The sequence below is a fragment of the Micromys minutus genome (genome assembly GCF_963924665.1).
Source record: "Micromys minutus genome assembly, chromosome: 3".
In the NCBI taxonomy this organism is placed as follows: Eukaryota; Metazoa; Chordata; class Mammalia; order Rodentia; family Muridae; genus Micromys; species Micromys minutus.
In genome coordinates, this window is record NC_137972.1 from 21,968,462 (window position 1) to 21,990,207 (window position 21,746).

At 53.3% G+C, this 21,746-nt stretch overlaps 2 protein-coding genes across 5 annotated transcripts; both read left to right on the plus strand.

The window, feature by feature from the left end:
- The first annotated feature begins 3,925 nt into the window (after positions 1-3,925).
- Positions 3,926-16,823, plus strand: ATN1 (atrophin 1). 4 transcript variants are annotated; one of them, XM_080913859.1, is made up of 10 exons: positions 3,926-4,117; positions 9,853-10,027; positions 10,171-10,308; positions 10,428-10,541; positions 11,522-13,497; positions 13,635-13,857; positions 14,084-14,780; positions 15,563-15,706; positions 15,977-16,157; positions 16,280-16,823. In XM_080913859.1, the coding sequence occupies exons 2-10, from the start codon at positions 10,001-10,003 to the stop codon at positions 16,311-16,313; spliced, it is 3,534 nt and encodes a 1,177-aa protein (XP_080769985.1). In that variant the 5' UTR covers positions 3,926-4,117; positions 9,853-10,000; the 3' UTR covers positions 16,314-16,823. The 4 variants fall into 4 exon arrangements, with proteins under 4 accessions (XP_080769985.1, XP_080769987.1, XP_080769988.1 ...); XM_080913861.1 differs by having other exon boundaries at positions 11,525-13,497; XM_080913862.1 differs by having other exon boundaries at positions 11,543-13,497.
- A 1,189-nt stretch (positions 16,824-18,012) lies between these two features.
- LOC308418276 (protein C10) lies at positions 18,013-20,187 on the plus strand. The gene is made up of 3 exons (XM_080913670.1): positions 18,013-18,487; positions 18,692-18,868; positions 19,957-20,187. The coding sequence occupies exons 1-3, from the start codon at positions 18,436-18,438 to the stop codon at positions 20,106-20,108; spliced, it is 381 nt and encodes a 126-aa protein (XP_080769796.1). The 5' UTR covers positions 18,013-18,435; the 3' UTR covers positions 20,109-20,187.
- Positions 20,188-21,746: the final 1,559 nt, after the last annotated feature.

Genomic DNA, 21,746 nt, shown 5'->3' on the forward strand with positions numbered 1-21,746 from the left:
TGTATGTGGGGGGCTTTTCTCCTAGAACTCTCTCCCCAGCCCTAGGTTCCTCGGTCTTTTTCCGGCTGCACCAGAGCGCTGCCTCACTCCCCCGTGCCATATCCCACAGTTGCCACTGTCTCTGTGGCTTTGAAATAACCACCACCATTAAAGTCTGAATCACAGTGCACCACCCCTTGTCTGAGGACTTTTACTCTCTGCTCCATATGAGAGGAGGAAGAGAAAGGACTTAGTGAACCTAGGTTTGGGGAGGGCTCAGAAAGCAGCAAGCCACTGAACTCACGACCAAGTTTGTAGCATTGCTGTTTATGTGGGATCCCAAGACAGGGTTTCTCCGTGTGGTCCTGGCTGTCCTAGAACTCATTTTGTAGACTAGGCTGGCCCCAAAGTTACAGAGATTAGCCTGTCTCTGCCTCCCAAGTGCTGGGATTTAATCGTTAAGAGTCCTGACTGAACCAAGGACTCTTAACCTGTGGTACGGGAACTAGGGGTGAGGAACAAGGCATGTCTGGTTCCCAAAGTCTTTGGTCAAAGAAGGAATAAAGTGGTAGACTAAAAACTAAAGCATTCCTGTACTGGTCCTCAACAGAATTCTGGATGGCTTTGAAATGAGAACGTCATGGCCACCGGCTTGTTTGGAATACAGAGCTGAAGAGGAAAGGGCGAGAAGAAGAAATACTAGGGGTATTAAGGAGCCTGGGAATCTGAGTTCTCCAGTAAAACAGATGCAAATCTGAAGTGCTCACCAGCCTCCCCCGTTAGCCATTCAGTGAGGATATCAGTCTGTGACTAGAGGCCCTAACTTTTCAGCTCCACTGGAATGGTGTTGAAGCACTCAGCCTCCCTTGGGGGATAATCCCCCCTTACATTACTGCGCTTAAGGCACTAGGGTTCATGTTTTCAGGCATCTGCCCATGGACAGCTCTGGCCACTAGAGGGAGCCAAAGTTCTGCAGGACACCACACTAGACGCCAAGGTGAGGTTGGGGTGGGAAGAATTTCAAGGTTACACCCTCTGCCTGCCTCTCTCACTGATCCTCCCAAGTTCTCCTCCCAGGCTCCCTCAGACTTCCTTTTCATTTTATGGCTAACAGAAACTTTCACTGATGACCAGGAGCCACATCTCCGTCCCCCCCCCCCAGCCCACCATTACTCCCACCCCATCTTCCTGTAGCTTTCAGCTATTTTCAGTTCAAAGAACTTCTTAACCCCCTCCCCTTCCCTGGGCCTTTGAATTTCTACGTAAGCACCTCATCTTTCCCTTCTCTTCTAGCAGTCCTTTATGCCCCCTTCCGGGATTGCCACACTTCTCTGGGGTTGCTTTCAGAAACTCCTAGGCTTTGGCCAGGGCTATTGTGGCTACAGGAACCATTCCTAACTTTTGTCTTTTCTTCCCTCCATCCTAGCTAGGTGTCTTTCTCTGACAGCACTCCAGCCCCCTTCAGGTCCTAGTGGATTGGGTTACAGCTAGCTCTTCTTGGGCCTTCAAGGCCCCTCTCTACTTTCCTTTCGTGCCATTGCCTGGAGACCAGTGGATTGTAGGGGGCTGGGGCCAGAGAGGGAGCTGGGGATAAAGGATGGGGGGTGGGGTGTATACATGATGTGCCCAGCAGCTGAGCCATGAGCCTTAGGTACCAGAGGAACCGAAAGGTGTAGTGCTGGCTTCTTTGCCTAGTCTCATCCCCTGTCCTTACCTAGGCCGAAAATTTTCTTTTAGGCTTAAGATAAGTTACCATCTTGGCCATTGCCTTAGTGGCTAAACAAGGGTAGAAGCTCAGTCTGGAAAAGATTTGGAGAGGTCCTGGACCAGGCCCAGTGCGAAACTAAAGGAAAGGGAGGAAATGCAAGGGGGGCGGGGAGGCGTCTCAGAGCAAAATTAGTTGGTGGAGGGAAGGAGCTGGGTGTACCTAAGAGCACAGAGGAAAAGAAGCTGGGGTACACAGGAGAGGACCTGGTTTCCAGGAGGGTCTAGAAGGGGGCAAGCAAATGAGTATGGAGGTAAAGTGAGTCCCTGCAGAGGTAAGGGACTCAGAGAGGGGTGATGGGATATTCCTTCCTCGATGGAGCAAGCATTCTTGCTCGGTTTCCCTAGTGCTCTGGAATCCGTTGGGTAAGTTCGAGAGCTTGGGTGAATCTGGCCTAAGGAATGGTGGCATGAGGCCTACTGGGTGGCTACAAGGCCAGCCGATTCCCTCCCTTCCCCAAAGGCAGCCTGCCCATTCAGTGCCCTCCACTCCACCCACTCGGTCTGCAGCTAGGCTAGCTCCCACAAGTACCCTACCCCCACTCCAAACCTGGCGAACTATTATGGGCTCCCAATCCATACTCCAGCTCCAGCTCTTCCTGTTTCCCTGCCCGCCTCCCTCCCTTTCTCTAGCCTTCCCAATTTCAGCTGCCAAAAATCACCCTGTCTCTAGTGTCCTTTGTCCTGAGAGATGTTGCTGCTGGTATGGGGCCGGACAAGGAGTCCAGAAGAAGGCACTGGTGGAGTGCGGGGTGCTGACTCCATGGCTGTCACATTGAACTGGAGGAGTGGGGAGGGGCATGCTGTGCTCCGTGCTGGGGACTGCCTTCATGTTCCAACAATTGTTATGGGTACCTGGGCACCCTAAGATGTCTGTGGTCCTTTCCACCCAATCCCCCCACTTCATCCTTTCTGTGACCATGACCAAAGATGTTATGTAATGACTTCAGACTTGACGTCTAGTAAAGGAGGGGCCCAAATGTGAAGTGCCACCCCTCAGTTACCTCTTCCAAACTAGGGCCTGGACCCAACTGGACTCCTCCAGAGTTCTCTAGCGTCTCTCTTTTCCTATCATGGACCCTACCACCACGATGGCACCAAGGCCATATTTGTGTTTCCTTCCAGTCCTCTCTAATTCATTCTCCTCCACTTTATTTGCCAAAGGAAATAGTTCTTAGTTTGACTGGAAGTCTCCACCTTCAGGTTTTATCATCCCACCCCAAACCAGTCTTCCCCTAGAACAGGCATATGCCTCCCCCACCCCCTCTACTTCTGAGACCTCTCATGCCTTCTCTCCCACAGAGGTAGCTCTGGACTCCTTTCCAGCTTTCCTTCATCATTCCCAAATTCTTGTGGTTTGCATTCTTTTCAATACCAATCACTGCCTTAAACTCTTATCTCTTCCAGAAACGCCATTCTCTTAGTGTGTCTTCATCCTTTCCCGCCCAGGTCCACAAACTTCCATCGTAGTGTCTCCGAAATAGCCCCTAAACGCCTCCACCCTCAGCTTCTGGCCTTCCCTCTTCATCTTTCCAATATAGCCCCATTATCCAAATCTCTACTTCAGTATTCCCCCCCAAACTCCACCTACTTCACCCCTGCCACAGCTCCTCTTGTCCCCAAACTTCTCCAGCCTCCCCAGGTCTGCCTTCGCAGTCCACAGCCCCTCCCACCCAGCCCTCTCCCGCGCGGGGCCCGCGAGCTCCCCACGCTCTGCGCCGCGAGGCCCTCTCTCCCCGCGCCCCGGCCGGCTTCGGCCAACTCGCCCGGCGCCTCCCCTTCCCCGATCCTCCGCCCCCCCGACTGCCGCGCGCTCCCTCCCTCGCGTCTCCTCCGGGCCCCTCTCCTCCGTTCCTCCGCGCTCCCTCCTTCTCCCTCTTCCTCCCTGCTCCCATCCCCCTCTCCCGAGCGCCCTCCCTCCGCCGTCCGCTTTCCTGTGCGAGTCGCCGGACGCGCCGCCCAGCCCGTCCGTCCGCCCGCAGCCCCGCGCCGGGCCGGGGCCTCGGGCCAGGACGCGTTTCGGGGTGGCAGGCCTCGGGGCGGGCTAGGGGCGCGCGGCACGAGCGGCGGGAGGGTCGGGGGTCGCGGGCCTCGCCGGGGCGGAGAGTGCGGGCGGAGGCGGGCGGCGCGGCGGGGGCGGGCGGCGCGTTCCGGGCGGGAGGGCGGGCGAGGAGCGCGAGAAGCCGATCGGGGCTGCGCGGGGAGCCGGGCATGGGGGCCGCCCTCCGGGGGGGCCGGGGCGGCCGTCGCCGCCGCCGCGGCAGCGACTGAAGCCGCGCAGCAAGGAGGGGCGGGGAGTGGCCGCCGCCGTCCCCGGGAGGCGCCGGAGCCCGACTGCACTCGCAGCCAGCCAGCCGTCCTGAGCCGCTCGCAGGTAAGGGTTTGCTGTCGCCGGCCCGGGCCGCCCCGTTCCGGCTCGCGGCTCCCCGCCCCCACCCTCCCGGTCCACCCCCCCTCCCGCCGCCGCCTCCATTTGTTATTTTTCCCGGTCGCGTTCCCCCATTGCGGGCACGACGGGGCCCGAGGCTGGGGACTCAGGGGGTGGGGCCGCCCGGAGGAGGGACGCGGGCCTGGGAGTCAGGAGCTCGGGAGGTGGGGGGAGGAGGGTCTTGGGAGGAGGGCTGACGGGGCCGAGCGTCGCCAGGACCAGAGCCTAAAGGGGAGGAACGGCGAGGTGGAGACTTGGCGGAGGTAAACCGGGGGATGCTGTGCGGGGTGGTTCGCGGAGAAGGCAGGACGGATCGGAGAGATGGCAGCGAGGTGGGGCGTGAAGGCTCCAGTAACCCCACAGGCCCAGAACCCGGGGTTGCGGGTATTAGGAACAGGGAAGTGGGAACAGGGAAAGGGGTGTGGTAGGTGGTAAAAGGAGGATTGTAGCAACCGAGAGGGGGGATTGAACCTGGGGGAATGGAGATGAACCAGGAGAGGCACATCTTTGAGAAGACGGACGTTTTCAGGGGTGGAAATGGGAAGGCCGGATCTTTTGTGACTCAGTTTTCTTTTCCCCACTCCCGGTCACCTCTGACCCTGTTTTCCTAATCCCAGACCTAGTTACTTCGGGAAGGGGGGCCACTGAGGCTTGGTAGTATGAGTCCTCCTAACACTAATAAGAAAGGCAGGGATTCTGAAGGGAGAATTAGAAAGGTTGGGAGGATGGGAAAGAGGAGAGGATTGGGAAATCGTATAGGCATTCCAAGGAATTGTGACCTCCACCCCTACCCCTAGAGCATTGGCTGCCCCATAGCTGGGCTCTATCTAGGAGGTTCTTTACTGCTTTGATCGAGATCTCCCTTTGTGCCTGGGGCAGGTTAGCCTAAAGCTCCCTTCCCTGAGGGTACTGTGAGAAGGTCCGAGTTGCTTTGGCAACTAAGGTGGTAATAGTGGCTGCCAGATGGACCCCTGGGATGGTCTCTTGGGGGGCACTTTTTTTTCCTATCTATTTTGTTGCCATGGCAGTGAACCAGCGGGAAGTCCAATAGGTGAAGCTTCAGTATGTAGCTCCGGCCTCACTCAGCCCGTAGCTTTGTCCTTGGGTCTCCGGGAGATGTTTCTGGTGTTGCCCCAAGTAGGAGTTTCCTGAGGAGGTGCGCCCCTTCTCCTCCAGAAGTCTGTTGGAACAAATAACCCTGTTGCTTGCAGGTCATTCCCGAAAGCCTCTACCTGGGTATGGTGGGAAGATGAAAATATTTGTTGCTCAAACTATGTGATCTTGGGCTGGGGTTAGTGTTATTTCCTAGCATGCATACACAGGCCCTGGGTTTGAGCTCCAGAACCAAAAACAAGATAAAAAACCAAGTTATATCACCATGGGCAATTTCTGTCGGCCTCTACCACTCTTATTGTCCTATAAATGGTTGACTCTTTGAACTATTTAATTTTTCTTGAATTCCTCTTTGGATCTCTCTTCTCTGTCAGTTCTCAGGGTGACCCTTTCGTTCAACTGATCTTTGGCTTTTTTTTCCATGCCTGTCTGGTGAGGGTGGCCCAGGGGAGAGGCTATGGACCGGCCTAGAGCAGAGCAGGAGGCTGTGGCATGGGAGCCAGGAGACCAAGGTGTACTTCTCCATGTGCCTCTGTGACCTTGGGCAAGTCTTGTCTTTGAGGTTCACCTTCATTGTATGATGAAATGACCTCTAGGTTCTAACAAGGCTTAGGGGGCTATGTTGTTATCTTCTGGCCTGTGCTTCATGGATGTCTTGGTCATTTTCATCTGGTTAATCTGGCAGGTCTGGAATGGTGGAGGGTGGTCGGTGATCCCGAAATACATCCTGTATACTCTACCGAGGGAGTCTGTGACGAGGTCATTTTCTGACTTTGTCATGTTTGCATACTTGTTCCTTTTTTAAAAAATTTAGTGACATTTATTTATTTTGTGTGTGTGAGCTGTGGTGCACATGTGGAGGTCAGAGGGTAACGAATTGGTTCTTCTACCGTGTGGGTTCCATGGTCCAACTCAGATCATTCATTTTTAGTAATCTCTGGTTTTTTGATTGTTTTTGAGACGGGCGTAGAGCCAAAACTGGCCTTGAACTCACTACCTAAGGGAATGACCTTGAATTTGCCTCTACCTCTGCAGTCCTGAGATTGCAGGCATGAACCACACCCTGTTTTATAAGGTGCTGGGGATCTAATCCAGGGCTTCTCGAACTCTGGACACTGATCCACACCCATTTCTCTTAATTTCCTTTCCTCTGCCTGCCCATAGACTCTTTTCTGATTTCTCATTTCCCCGCTTTCCAAGTTTTGGTCTCCCTTGCTTTCCTTTTGTAATAGGTAATGAGTGTTCTCTGTTGTACATGGCAGATGCTTCTAAGTGTTGCTTAGAGACAGCCTTCTAGGTGAGATGGAGCGCCGCCGTACCTATGTTTAGACTTTACCATGATCTGGCCCCGGCCTCAGTTCCATCGGATCCTCTCCCCAGGAACTTCTGCCCCGTTGACCATTTTCCTGTCAGATTTCAGCTAATTTAAAAGGGTAAGAATGGCACAGAAATGGCCCCTGCACTCCAAGGAACTTTGTTGTATTTTTTGACCTTTTGGGTCTCTTAGGATCCAAACTGTAGTGGTGAGCAGGCTCTGTGATGGGAGGAGGCAGTGGGAGCCTGATAAGGAAACTAGCCACAGGTGGCCATGTCTGTTTCTTTGTTACCATTACTCTTCAGTTCTTGGGACATTTACTTCTTCTTCCCCCTACTGTTTTTCCATCTCTAGTTTCTTGTTTTGAGAGGATTTCATGAAACTTAGACTGGCCTTAAAATTGCTATTTTCCAAGGGTGACTGGTCCTGCCTTCACCTCAAAAATGCTGGATTACAGAAGTGCTGGATTACAGAAATGTGTCACCATGTCTGGTAATAGCTATAGTTGAAGAACACTGACTGGTTTACTGGGCCAAGCAGCAGTTGCAAGTTTGGACTTGGGGCTCTGTCCCATCCATTTTGTGCTCCTTAAGAATAAGTAGTCTCCTGGAAAGGTTAGAGTTACTCGTTCCTCACTGCCTGACTCGGTATGGTTCAGTGGTGTTGGGCAAAGAGTAATTACCTTGTATTCCTTAGAGAAACTACATGTAATAAAATGTCATTTACCTGTACCTCCCAACTCAGAACAAGTGGGTAAACTGAGTCTGTTCTCAGCAGGGTTACCAGTTAATTCAAAGAACCTGCTAAGCCTAGGATATGCCAGTAATTTCAGTACTTGAGACCCTGCCTCAAAAACCCAAAACAATAACAACTAAAAAGATCTACCGAGATTCGCTTGGTTTAAAAGTCATTGACAATAGTACATGTGACTGGGTGAGGTAGGTGCTCCTGGGACGCCGAGATGGAAGATCCTGAGTTTGTAGCTGGTACAGTGTACGTGGTGTGACTCTGTCTCAAATAAGGACCAGACCCCATATGAGTACACATGATGATATCAGAAGAAAATATAAAAAGAAAAACTATGAAACTGCAATTTTTTTTTTTTTTTTTTTTTTTGTTCTTAAAATATCTTACAGGCTGGGGCTTGGTGGCACACGCTTTTAATCCTAGCTCTTAGGAGGCAGGACTAAGCAGATGTCTGTGGGTTTAAGCCCAGTCTGGTCTATATAGTAAGACCCTGTCTTACTCAGAGAAGGAGGTAAGGAGAGAAAGAGGAGTGAAAAGGAGACGAGAGATGGCTCAGTGGTTTAGAGCACTTGTTGCTCATGCAGAGGACCCAGGTTCTGTTCTCAGCACCCACATGAAAGATAGCTCATACCTTCTCATTCTAGCTCCAATGAATCCGCTGTCCTCTTCCGAACCCCACAGGATCTAGGCACACACATGGTACACATACATTAGAAACAAGTGTAAGGGGCTAGAAATACAGTTGAGTGTGCTAGCCTGGCATGGTTCAATGCGCAGCACCGGGTGAGTCTGTAATTCCAGCACTGGGGGAGTGGACACGGAAGGAGCAGCTGAAGTGTGGATGCGAATGGCTGGCCATGGAGACAGACAGATGGACATCCATGTTTGCACTGTGAGATACAGACAGGCTGCTGGTGCCGAGTGAGAGGGCAGGCTTACAGTCCTGTCTTTTTAGTTTTAAAATGCTTTGAGTTGGGCTAGGCCATGGTGCACACCTTTAATCCCAGCACTGGAGAGGCAGAGGCAGGTGGATTTCTGAGTTCAAGAACAGCCTAGTCTACACAGAAGTTGAGTTGGGCTGGTGAGATGGCTCACTGGGTAAAGGTGCTTGCCATAAAGCCTGACAACTGGAGTTTGATCCCTGAGTCCCACATGGTGAGAGGGGAGAAGTGACTCTTCCGAGTTGACCTCTGACCTCCACACATACATCATAGCATCTTCATACCTCTCCCCCTCAGTCAGTATATTTTGAGTCTGGATAATGTGAATGCCTTGACATATCTTTTAAGCATGGGAAACACCAGCATAGTCATCCCTTGATCTCTGAGGGATTTGTTCTAGTACACTGCACACACACAGTGTCCGTGTATGCCTGCACACACTCTTCTATATTCTTTAAATCATCTGTAGATCATGTATTATCTGATAAGTAATCAGTTCCACGTACATGTTTGATAAAGTTGACGTATTCAAAGCTGAGGTTACAAACTGTTATAAACATGTCGTGCATTGAAGCTGAACAGTGGTTGGATGGTGGGGCACTACAGCAGCTTGTGCTCACGTGTCATTCATTCTTATAAATGAAGCCAAGGTGGTGGTGATGTAGCAGATTCAAACTTTGTTTGGAACTTTCTGGAATTTTTCCTCCCAAATATTGTCAGTCCAGGTTGGCTAAATGTATGGACAAAACCCCTGTAAGTGGAAAAAGCCAACTACCAGATAATACATCCTAAGGCTGTCTAAAAGTTTCTGCAGTTTTGAAGATGCCCAGATTTGGGGTTGATGTTGGTGAGGCTGTGGAGCCACTGTACGTGGGACGCTCTTCTGCATCATGATGTGAAAAAAAGATTCTTATCTGTGTGACTATCTAGGTCTTCTTAGAATTCTCTTCTCCTTCTGAGGAGAGTTTAGCAGAGCGTGGCCTTTGAAGTCAGATTTGCAAAGGGCTTGGTGCTGGCTTCGTTGTCATTGTTCTTCCCTGTGGAAGGTGGGGCAGGTCATTGTCACAGTGTTTGAGTCTCAGTTCCATTGCTTATGACCACTTTAGAGTATGTTGGAGATGTTACTGGAATCGCTATGTAATGGGCAAGAGAGATACTCGGTAAACCAATGTGTCAGCCTCGTTTCTTTGTGCTTCTTTGGAATTTGTAAAGCTCTGGAATTCAATAGTAGACAAATGTTTTGCTTTTTTGTTTTTTAGACAGGAATTTGCTGTTTAGTTTAGGCTGGCCTTGAGTATGCGGTAGTCTTCTAGCCACACAAACTCTTTAGGGCTTGTGAACGGTAAAGTCCTGCTGTGTGTTTGGTTGGGGCTCATAGGTACCTCTGGATATTCTGTGTTCCCTAGAGATGAAGATTATATTGTAAGAATTTCCTTCCCTTAGCTGATGGAGCCCATGGCGCAAGTCACAGACTCTTGTGGTCTGCTTCCCAACTCAGTGCTGCTTACTAAGGCCCCTCCTGTTTCTGTTACAATATGAAGATGCTGATGCTTCTTCCCTGACAGATTCACTGAAAACACCCTGTAAGTGCCACGTGCCTACAACTGCCTCCAGCTTCCCAGGCCACAGCGGTGGGGAGCTTGGGGTACAGCAGACAAGTTTCTGTATTCAGCTGCCCAGGCAGAGGAGAATGGGGTCTCCACAGCCTGAAGAATGAAGACACGACAGAATAAAGACTCGGTGAGTAGAAACCATCTTAGTATGGTAGATCAAGGGCAGGGGCGGGAAGCTAGGAGGAAGGGCTCAAAGCGGAGAACAGAAGCAGCACAGAGCCTAAAGTTAGGTGCCATGTGAAAACATTACCTGCGTCTATCCTGTCTCAGATGTCAATGAGGAGTGGACGGAAGAAAGAGGCCCCCGGGCCCCGGGAAGAGCTGAGATCGAGGGGCCGGGCCTCCCCTGGAGGGGTCAGCACATCCAGCAGTGATGGCAAAGCTGAGAAGTCCAGACAGACAGCCAAGGTATTCTGTCCTCTGATCCCCACAGAATGCACAGCACCGTAGCTGGTGGGGTGTGTGTTGGGGGGCTTCAGGTCTGGCAGGGGCTTGAGATAGAAGGACTGTTTTCTTTTCCATAACAGAAGGCCCGAGTAGAGGAGACCTCTACCCCAAAGGCCAGCAAGCAGGGCCGGAGCGAGGAGATCTCAGAGAGTGAGAGCGAAGAGACCAGTGCACCCAAAAAGACCAAAACCGAGGTGAGAGACCTTGCTGCCATCGTGGCCTGTGTTCTGACTGTTCTCTGCAACCCCCTCTTGTGCACCCACCGTTCCCACTTTGCTCTCTGTTAGATAGAAATCCCTGTCTGAGCACATATGACTGGTCCTGCCTGCGATACAGTGGAGAGCTCGTAAAATTATAGTGGGTGATAAGGCTGGGCCAACAGGGACTGGAAGGGCAGGGAAGGCGATCGTGGCCTTCTTTGTGGGAAGAAGAAAAGCTATAAGGAGGACTCAGAAACGAGGCTGGGAGTGTAGCTCACTTGGTAGAGTGCTTTGCTTAGTACATAGTACTGAAGGCAAGCACTTACTAACAACCAAAAGCTGGGCCTGGTGGTGCACATCTCTTGTCCTAGCATTAGAAGACGGACATAGGAAAATAAAAACTCAAAGTTAGCCAGGCAGTGGTGGTGGAAGCCTTTTAATCCTAGCACCAGGGAAGCAAAGGCAGGCAAATCTCTGAGTTTTGTGTTCGAGACCAGCCTGATCTACAGAGTGAGTTCCAGGACAGCTAGGGCCACACAGAGATATCCTGTCTCAAAAAAACCAACCCCACCTCCCAGAAAATTCGTGGTTATCCTGTGCTATATGGAGAGTAGATCATGGATATCAGCCTAGGTTATGTTAAACAGTCTTTTAAAAGGGGGGGAGGGGACACTTAGAGAGATGGCTCTTCAGTTGAGCACAGTGGCTGTTCTTCCAAAGGACCTGGGTTCAATTCCCAACACCAGAATTGAACACCCTCATATGTGGAGAAAGCCAGAGAATACCTTAGATGAGAGGGTCCGAGTCAGCTGTGAAAGGACAGTGTTTGAGATGGACACCTGGCAGGAAGCAGATGTGGGAGAGGGAGGCCCTAGATGACAGCAGGCCTTGAGCAGGCTTCCCTGTCACACCGTGGCACAGCAGTACTGAGGGAAGATGTAAGGGAAAGAGGATTTAGCCCTTTTCCTTTACAGCAGGAGCTCCCTCGCCCACAGTCTCCCTCAGATCTGGACAGCTTAGACGGGCGCAGCGTGAATGACGACGGTAGCAGCGACCCCAGAGACATAGACCAGGACAACCGAAGCACATCCCCCAGCATCTACAGCCCTGGCAGTGTGGAGAATGACTCGGATTCATCTTCTGGCCTGTCCCAGGGCCCGGCCCGGCCCTACCACCCACCTCCACTCTTTCCTCCGTCCCCTCAGCCACCAGACAGCACTCCCCGACAGCCCGAGTCTGGCTTTGAACCTCATTCTTCTGTGCCATCTACTGGATACCATGCGCCAATGGAGCCCCCCACATCTCGATTATTCCAGGGCCCACCTCCTGGAGCTCCTCCCCCACACCCACAGCTCTACTCTGGAAATGCTGGTGGAGGTGTTTTATCTGGACCCCCCATGGGTCCTAAAGGGGGAGCAGCTGCCTCATCAGTGGGTGCCCCTAGCGGAGGCAAGCAGCATCCCCCACCCACTACCCCAATTCCAATAGCAAGCTCTGGAGCCAGTGGTGCTCCACCAGCAAAGCCGCCCAGTGCTCCAGTGGGTGGTGGGAACTTACCTTCTGCACCACCAGCAGCTACTTTCCCCCACGTGACACCAAACCTGCCTCCTCCACCTGCCCTGAGACCCCTCAACAATGCTTCAGCTTCTCCTCCTGGCATGGGGGCTCAGCCAATCCCCGGGCATCTGCCCTCTCCCCATGCCATGGGGCAGGGTATGGGTGGACTTCCTTCTGGCCCAGAGAAGGGTCCAACCCTGGCGCCCTCTCCCCACCCTTTGCCCCCAGCTTCTTCCTCTGCCCCTGGGCCCCCAATGCGGTATCCATATCCATCCTCCAGTAGCTCTGCAGCGGCTTCTTCTAGCTCCTCCTCCTCTGCCTCGCAGTACCCAGCTTCCCAGGCCCTGCCCAGTTATCCTCATTCCTTCCCCCCACCAACAAGTATGTCTGTCTCTAATCAGCCACCCAAGTATACCCAGCCTTCTCTCCCATCCCAGGCTGTGTGGAGCCAGGGTCCACCTCCTCCTCCCTATGGCCGCCTCTTGGCCAACAACACCGCCCACCCAGGCCCTTTCCCTCCTACTGGCGGTCAGTCCACAGCCCACCCACCAACCCCGACACATCACCACCACCAGCAACAACAGCAGCAGCAGCAGCAGCAACATCATCATGGAAACTCCGGGCCCCCTCCACCTGGAGCGTACCCTCACCCCCTAGAGAGCAGTAACTCCCATCATGCACACCCTTACAACATGTCACCCTCCCTGGGGTCTTTGAGGCCCTACCCACCAGGGCCAGCACATCTGCCTCCACCTCATGGCCAGGTGTCCTATAGCCAAACAGGTCCCAATGGTCCCCCGGTTTCTTCTTCTTCCAACTCTTCCGGGTCTTCCTCTCAAGCCTCCTATTCATGTTCACACCCCTCTTCATCCCAGGGCCCCCAAGGGGCATCCTACCCCTTCCCGTCTGTTCCTCCAGTCACCACCTCCTCAGCTACTCTTTCTACTGTCATCGCCACTGTGGCTTCCTCGCCAGCAGGCTACAAGACCGCCTCACCGCCTGGGCCCCCTCAGTTCAGCAAGAGAGCCCCATCCCCAGGGCCCTACAAGACAGCCACCCCGCCTGGATACAAACCAGGGTCACCACCGTCCTTCAGAACAGGGACCCCACCTGGCTATCGAGGCACCTCTCCGCCAGCAGGCCCAGGGACCTTCAAGCCAGGCTCACCCACCGTGGGACCGGGGCCCCTGCCAGCCGCGGGGCCTTCGAGTTTGTCATCTCTGCCTCCACCACCCGCGGCCCCGACTACAGGGCCGCCCCTGACTGCCACGCAGATCAAACAGGAGCCAGCCGAAGAGTATGAAACCCCCGAGAGTCCGGTGCCACCGGCCCGCAGCCCCTCGCCCCCTCCTAAGGTGGTGGACGTGCCTAGCCATGCCAGCCAGTCAGCCAGGTGAGCAGCCGTGGGGTGGGGTTGGGTAAGGGTGGGGCTGGAAGCGGTAGATGAAGGGGCTTTGCGTTCACGGCCAGCGTGGTACTGGGTTTCGTGGCGGGGGCTGCTTTTGAGGCTCACAGGTCTGCGCCCGGCAGGTTCAATAAGCACCTGGACCGCGGCTTCAACTCGTGCGCGCGCAGCGACCTGTACTTCGTGCCGCTGGAGGGATCCAAGCTGGCCAAGAAGCGCGCGGACCTGGTGGAGAAAGTGCGGCGCGAGGCCGAGCAGCGCGCGCGCGAGGAAAAAGAGCGCGAGCGCGAGCGGGAACGCGAGAAGGAGCGCGAGCGCGAGAAAGAGCGCGAGCTGGAGCGCAGTGTGGTGAGTGCGTCACGAGGTGCGCCGCGCCTCTCGCTCCCGGCCTTGCGCCGCCGGTCGCTACGCCACCTGGCGGAGGGGAGGAGCCTCTGCAGCCCAGAAAGCTCAATGGTTCCAGGCAGGGGGAGGGTGGGACGAAGCATTTTGACTTTGGACCGATAGGCAACCTGGCGCGAGGAACTCTGCCCGCGTCTGTTATTTTGACGCCACTTCTGTCTGTATTCTACAGAAATTGGCCCAGGAGGGCCGTGCTCCAGTGGAGTGCCCGTCTCTGGGTCCAGTGCCCCATCGGCCTCCCTTTGAACCTGGCAGCGCTGTGGCTACAGTGCCTCCTTACCTGGGTCCTGATACTCCAGCCCTGCGCACTCTCAGTGAATACGCCCGACCTCACGTCATGTCTCCTGGCAATCGCAACCACCCATTCTATGTGCCCTTAGGGGCAGTGGACCCGGGGCTTCTGGGTTACAATGTCCCAGCCCTGTACAGCAGCGACCCAGCTGCCCGAGAACGGGAGCGGGAAGCTCGTGAACGTGACCTCCGTGACCGGCTCAAACCTGGCTTTGAGGTGAAACCTAGTGAGCTGGAACCCCTACATGGGGTCCCCGGGCCAGGCCTGGATCCCTTCCCCCGACACGGGGGCCTGGCTCTACAGCCTGGGCCACCTGGCCTGCATCCTTTCCCTTTTCATCCGAGCCTGGGGCCCCTGGAACGAGAACGGCTAGCGCTGGCAGCTGGGCCAGCCCTGCGTCCTGACATGTCTTACGCTGAGCGGTTGGCAGCTGAAAGGCAGCATGCAGAAAGGGTGGCAGCCCTGGGCAATGACCCACTAGCCCGGCTGCAGATGCTCAACGTGACTCCTCATCACCACCAGCACTCCCACATCCACTCTCACCTTCACCTGCACCAGCAGGATGCCATCCATGCAGGTAAGACCCTCCTTCCTGCTCTGCTCTACCTTCCTCTGGCCAGAACTTCCCTCTCCTGAGATTGCTGTTCCGATCTTTGCTTCCTTGGCTTCCCTTCACACTCTCTCATGCCCTCCTCATAGTCCAGCCTTCTGTCCGTGATAACAGACCAATATGGAGCCTTTTAAAGAACCAGCTTCCTCTCTTCTCTTAATGCCCTTCCATACCTTTCACGTACCGATGCCTGTTTCTCTAGATACAAATCCTGTTTGTTGCCAGCATCGAGTTTTCTGTCTTTCTGCCCATCCGTAGATTCAGAACCTTTTAAGAAAGTCTGTAACTTTGTCACGGGCAGCACTGAGCTTACTGCTATCTTACTGTAGCTTATAGCCCGGAACACGGCCTGGTTGGCCTCAGATCACTTGTCTCTTCTCACCCGGCTCCCTTGCCAGAGCATTCATTTTATTAAGCATACAACACAGCAGGCTTTGGTGTTTTTATCCGTCACACTCTGCTCATACTTGCACCCGTTCTTAAGAGTTCTCCCTGTTACACTTCTTAAACTTCTCCCCCGTCTCTCCGGAGTCGTCCAGTCTTTGCTCGTCCGCTCTGTGGTATCCTGTCTTCAGTTGCCCGTGTCTTCTCCAGCTGTTCTGGCCAGCTCAGTCTAGTTCCTCTCCTCCACCTTGGTTCTGCTTTGGATCCTCATGTCTATCTCTTCACAGGCTAGATCCCTCCACCCCAGTGCATGGTTGTCCCCAACCCAGCCTCCTGGTGACACCTTCCTCTTCTCTGCCCTCCAGCCTCTGCCTCGGTGCACCCTCTCATTGACCCCCTGGCCTCAGGGTCTCACCTTACCCGGATCCCCTACCCAGCTGGGACCCTCCCTAATCCCCTTCTTCCTCACCCTCTGCACGAGAACGAAGTTCTTCGTCACCAGCTCTTTGGTAAGGATGGAGGCGGGGATGGAGAGGCTCAAGTGAGGGAAGACCAGAACGGAGGAACTTGGGTGGTGGAACGGGCCATGTGGAGTCTGGAGAGAGATGTGAGCAGCTGAGGTAGAAATAGAGAACCTGAGGTCCTTCTAAAGGAGCCTCAAGTGCTCGGACTGATGCCGTCCGACACAGGCCGACAGCTGGCATTTTAGCCATAGCCCCTTCTGTAGGAAAATGGCTGCCCGTTCTCGTTCAGCAATTGCTCCTCTGGTTTTTCCGCAGCTGCCCCTTACCGGGACCTGCCGGCCTCCCTCTCTGCGCCAATGTCAGCAGCCCATCAGCTGCAGGCCATGCACGCACAGTCAGCTGAGCTGCAGCGCTTGGCCCTCGAACAGCAACAGTGGCTACATGCCCATCACCCGTTACACAGCGTGCCGCTACCTGCCCAGGAAGACTACTACAGGTACTGCGGGCGGCCCCCAGTGCACCGGGGGAAGTGGGTTGTGGGCGTGGTCCAGAAGGACCCAGGCCCTTTGGAGGGGAGCCTTCTGTCTCAGTCTCATGTCTGCATTGCCTCTTACCTAGTCACCTGAAGAAGGAGAGTGACAAGCCGCTGTAGAACCTGCGATCCAGACAGCACCCACTGCTCTTTTATCCAGACCTTGGAGGACCACCCCCAACCTTTTGACCCTACCCCCCCCCCAGCCGAGGAGAGGGTGCTGCCCACTTGCAGAGCTTCTGCAGCGGGCAGAGGGAGGGAGGGAGAAGGGACAGACAAGGTCAGGGCCCGGGGTTGTGTGCAGAGGTGGGAAGTGGCAAGGGTGGGGACAGAAAGTGCACAGTATCTTGGACCAGGTCCCTCCTCCTATCCCTGCTTTTCTCCGTGCCCAGTCCTTGGTGGCCACTGCTCCTCCCCTGACTCGTTGGTGTGATTTTTTTTCATCTGTTAGATGTGGCTGTTTTGCGTAGCATTGTGTGCTGCCCTTGCCCCATCCCTGTGTGTGCCCCCCTCGGCGATATGTGCCCCTTGCCCGTCCCACATTAATAATTTATATATATAAATATCTATATGATGCTCTTTAAAAAAACATCCTGACCAAAACCAACCAAACAAAAACATCCTCAGAGTTCCCCAGGAAATATGTCTGTGATATGGTGTTTGTTTGGGGGGGGTGGTTGGAGTGGGGAGGGTGCTGGGGTGGGGAGGGTGAGAGGTCTGGTTGTTATAGGGGAAGTAGAATGGATTGGCTTCTCTTACGAACGCTGATAAATTGGACAAGACTCTTTTTTTAAAAAATTCATTTACTTTACATCTGTCTTCAGGCACACCAGAAGAGGGCATCAGATCTCATTACAGATGGTGGTGAGCCACCATATGGTTGCTGGGAATTGAACTCAGGACCTTTGGAAGAGCAGACAGTGCTCTTAACCACTAAGCCACTCTCTTTAGCCTGACAAGGCTCTTCTTGGTCTTGGATTCTCAGCTATACTTATGGGGGAGCCCGTTCTAGACCTTTGGATTGGGGAGTTAAGGCCTGTGAGGCCTTTCAGAGCAAGAATAGGTCCAGTAAGCATAACCGAATCTAAAACCTACTCAGACCTTTAAGTACGTACATCAATGTATAATGTGCCACCAGAGTGCTCATTAAAGACAGTCTCAGATATCTGACTCCTTTTCCATAGCATAGTTTATCAATGATTTTGAAACAGCTAAATTTGTGTAACCACGAAGCCAATAAGATTAGTATTTTTAAGATTCATTTCCAATTAGGTGTGTGGGTTTCTGTCTGCTCTTAATGCAAGGCCTCAAAAGAGGCCAGAAGGTGTTGGATTCCTGTAGCTTGAATTAGGGAACTTGGGAATTGTCAAGCAGGGGGACCCATCTTTGCAACCCCTCTAATCTTAATGAGGCAAGGCCATGAAGCCCAAGCTGGTCTTGAACCTCCTTTCAGCTATTGTGCTGGTATCACATAAGTGTGGCGCCATGCCGGGTAGGTCCTGAGGTTCCTTGTAGTGTGAGAGGAGAGGATGGGTGACAAGAGCTTGTAAGGACAAGAATATAGGAATAGAGCCACATCGCCTACCACTACTTAAGACCCATTCACATCGGCTTTTACTCCAGGTTTTTAGTCTTGGGAGGCTCGGGTTTTTCGTGGTTTTTTTTTTTTTTTTTTTTTTTTAACAACGAAGGGGCTGTGATTGGCTGTTTTCAGCCAATCAGCATCGAATCATTTGCATAACTTCTATCAAGCGATCACAAAGTCAAGAAACGACCAGTTTTAGTAGTCTTTTAGAATATTATTTACCAAACTGAATAAGAGAGTGTATTTTATGGTTCATATATTAACGGAAGAATGTGGAAATGGCACTCTGATCTCACCCTCACTGAAAGTGGAGTTGACGTCCTTCGCTAGCTCGCTACAGCCATACTTCCGCAAGTGTTACAGCTCTTTTAGAATTTGTCCAGCAGGTTTTCTGACTCCGGTCGGAAGACCCCTCCCAATCTTACTGGTTTATAATAGCAGCAAGTTGCCCCTGCCCTTCTGCGGGGCGAGCACGCTCCGGCCCTGCTTCCCTGGGAAGTGCGTGTGTGTGCTAACAGCCACGCTCTGAGACTTCCGCCTCGTGCGACACAGCTTCCTTTCTGCCTCCGCTGCCCGCAGCCGCGGGGGAGGCGGCTGGCTGCAGGCTTCTTCGGATCTTCTCAGTGTTCTCACTACTCAAGCACCGAGTGGCGTCCTATGGCGTCCGCCTCGGCTCAGCCCGCGGCCCTGAGCGCAGAGCAGGCCAAGGGTGAGGAGCCTAGTCTGGGCGTGGGCTGTCTTCTGGGGGTGCGGGGGGCGTAGTTCTATTCTTTCCTTCTCCAAGTGGGGGCCCTTGCCCATTAGGGAGAAGGGTTGGGAGGACGAGCTTATCGGGTTGCTCGCAGGCCTCGGTCCACTAATTCCCTGCTCGCTGTGCTCCGCGGACCACTCTGGGATGCTCTGTCTCTCGTAGTGGTCTTAGCGGAGGTGATCCAAGCGTTCTCCGCCCCAGAAAACGCCGTGCGCATGGACGAGGCTAGAGACAATGCATGCAACGATATGGGCAAGATGCTGCAGTTCGTGCTGCCCGTAGCTACACAGATCCAGCAGGAGGTTATTAAAGCCTATGGCTTCAGCTGCGACGGGGAAGGTGGGTCCCATAGGGCTTGGCGAAGGGATGGACTGGGGGTGGGGCGCATGACGATGGCTCCTGGGTCGATCTCTTTCTCACCACAAGGCGGCAGTCGCAGCAAACATTGCCACTCACAGCTCAGGGAACTAGATGTAAGCCCCGCCTAAAAAGTTCTGGCTCTTGAAGCCAGGCAGTGCTGTCATGTGCCTTTCGCCCCAGCATTTGAGAGGCAGAAGCAGGCAGATCTCTGAGTTCGAGGCCAGCTTGGTCTGTAGGGTGAGGAGTTCCAGGACAGTCAGAGCTACACAGAGAAACCCTGTCTTGAAAAACCAAAACAAACAAAGAAATTTTTTTCTGGCTCTTAAACCCAAAGCCTTTTGCCAGGCAAGCTCTCCCCCACTGAGCTGTGTCTTCCCAGCTCTCTCTGAAGCAGGGTCTCACTAAGTTACCCAGAATGGCCTTGATCCAGAGACCCTCCTTTATGAGCCTTTTCAGTAGGCGATATAGGCTTGAGTCACCATGCCTAGCTTTAACCTGAACTCTGTTATCTCTCAGTAGGCTGTCCTGCAAGGCATTTTGGTTAATAGGCTTGGTGTTGGAGGTTGACCCTTCTCTTCCCAAAGACACTTGTTCGTTAATTTTGTTATTGTTAGATACCTGGGAGTCTCATTTATATTAGGCTGCTTGGGGCTAAACTGCTACACATGGCTCACCGAAGACTGAATATGTAATGTTTTTCTATTTTGATTTTTTTTTTCTTTTTTTTTTTTTTTTTTTTTTTTGGAGACAGGGTTTCTCTGTATAGCCCTGGCTGTCATGGAACTTGTTCTGTAGACCAGGCAGGCCTCAAACTCAGAGATCCACCTGCCTGTGCCTCCCGAATGCTGGGATTAAAAGCTGTTTTAGGGCTTTTCCATATTGTATGCAGTTGTGCCTAGTGAAAACCAGGGAGGGGTTGGTTGAAGCCAGGCTCGACAGAGGTGTGAATTGTCCTCTTTTGCAGATGGTTGCCTAACTAAAAGGAGATCTCCCGACTCTAGGGAACCCCCTTGTTTGCCTCCACATGCTGGTCTCCAAAGTGTGGGTTGATGTGCTTCTTCTTGCAGGTGTCCTTAAGTTTGCCCGTCTGGTCAAGTCTTACGAAGCCCAGGATCCTGAGATTGCCAGCCTGTCAGGCAAGCTAAAGGCTCTGTTCCTGCCACCCATGACACTGCCGCCCCATGGGCCTGCTGCCGGAAGCAGTGTGGCTGCCTCCTGAGAGTGGTTCTTTTCTGTGTGCGGCCGCTATGGAGGAGGCCCTTGTGTTCCGGAGGATAATAAATGTACTTGTGACTAAACCTTTGTGTCAGTCATTTGTAGGCCCGATTACCATCACTTGTCATCCGACTGTCTCTGGCCTCCTTCAGGCCCTACCTGTGCTCTTCGCTGGGATCAACCCTGCTCTCATGAATCCTAGGGTGTGGGAGGCTAAATGGGTCTCTTGTCACCCTGGGAGGTTTGCTCACATAGGTGGTACCTCCTGTGAGCAGTGGGCTTCAAGGCTTTTCTTTGGGCCCTGAGCTTTCCACTGTCTGAGGTACTCTTCTGAGGGCGGTCCCTTGGCTAGGGTTACTTCCTGCTCTCTGCTTCTGCCCGCCCTCCTCCTGCTCTTTCAGTTTGTGCTCCAGGTGAAACAGCAGGTGGCTCCTCCCCTTCCAAAAGAAATCGGCCCGGGCAGGCCTGAAGCCCGCTGGACTCTGGGGAATTTGGCTGTAGTGGGCGGTCTCTGGCCAGCCCCGCCCCACCCGCCCTTCCCTCGGAGACCTGTAATCCAGGGGCTTGGCCCGAAAGTGCCATTGGTTTGACAGACTGGAGAGAGGAGGAAGTGGTGGGAAACCGAAACAGTCTTCCTGAAGGTCTGGATCCCTGAACAGCTGTGCCACTCGATTGGCCCCGCCCCCGTCGCCCTTTGCCTGTGGCTTCCCCCAGTCCTCCAGATGCTGTCCCGCGGGTAAGTCCCCTCCACCACCTGTGTCCCATAGAACTCCTGTTAGTCCAGGTGGATGGGCATTGTTCACACACTCGACTAGTATACCTCCATAAATAGTCCCCCGCCACCAATACCCCTTGCCCTGGGTCTGTGTCCTGTCTCTAGACAGGAGCTCTCCTTACCACAAGATACAAGACCTCCAGGCTCATATTCCTCTACCCCCGGCCCCGCCCCCACCCCAAATGTGTACCTTTTCTTATTTTTAACCATTGGCCTGTGGTCCTCTGCTTCTGCCTCCTATCTATCTGCCCCCCCCCCCTTGGGTAGTTCACATCACCTCAGACATGACAGTCTGAAGGCACATTTGAGAACGCTCCTCCATTTCTAGGACTCTCTCTCTCACACACACACCTTGGTTCTTTCACTGTTCCCCAAAGGAAGCAAACTTTGCTAGATGATGGTGAACAGACACAGTGGGCAAGTACTGATTAAGATGCTGGTAATATGAACACTTCTGAAGCAGACATAATCTCTGGCATTCCAGCCAGAGACGACAGAATGAATACCTGGGGTAAGAGAGAAGAAGCAGCTTAAGGTACTAGCAAGTGATGTATTTTGGAGACAGGGAGGGCTTCCAGATGAGGTGACGTCTGAGCTGAGATCTGGTGATTTGATAGAGGCAGCCATATTGTCTGCAGCTGTCACACACCATCCCAGGTAGAAAGAGCAAGTGTGAAGCCTTGGTTTGGGGACAAATGGACAAAGGATAATGTGTTGACCCCAGAAGGAAGCCATGGGTACCTTAGACTTCAGTAGGGTTTGGAGAGTGAAAACCCACTCAGGGAGTGCTGGTGACTTTGTGGGTTGTTTGTGCAGGGGTCCTGTTGACTTTTGCGTTTCATACTCAGGTGAGTCTTTCTGTGTACA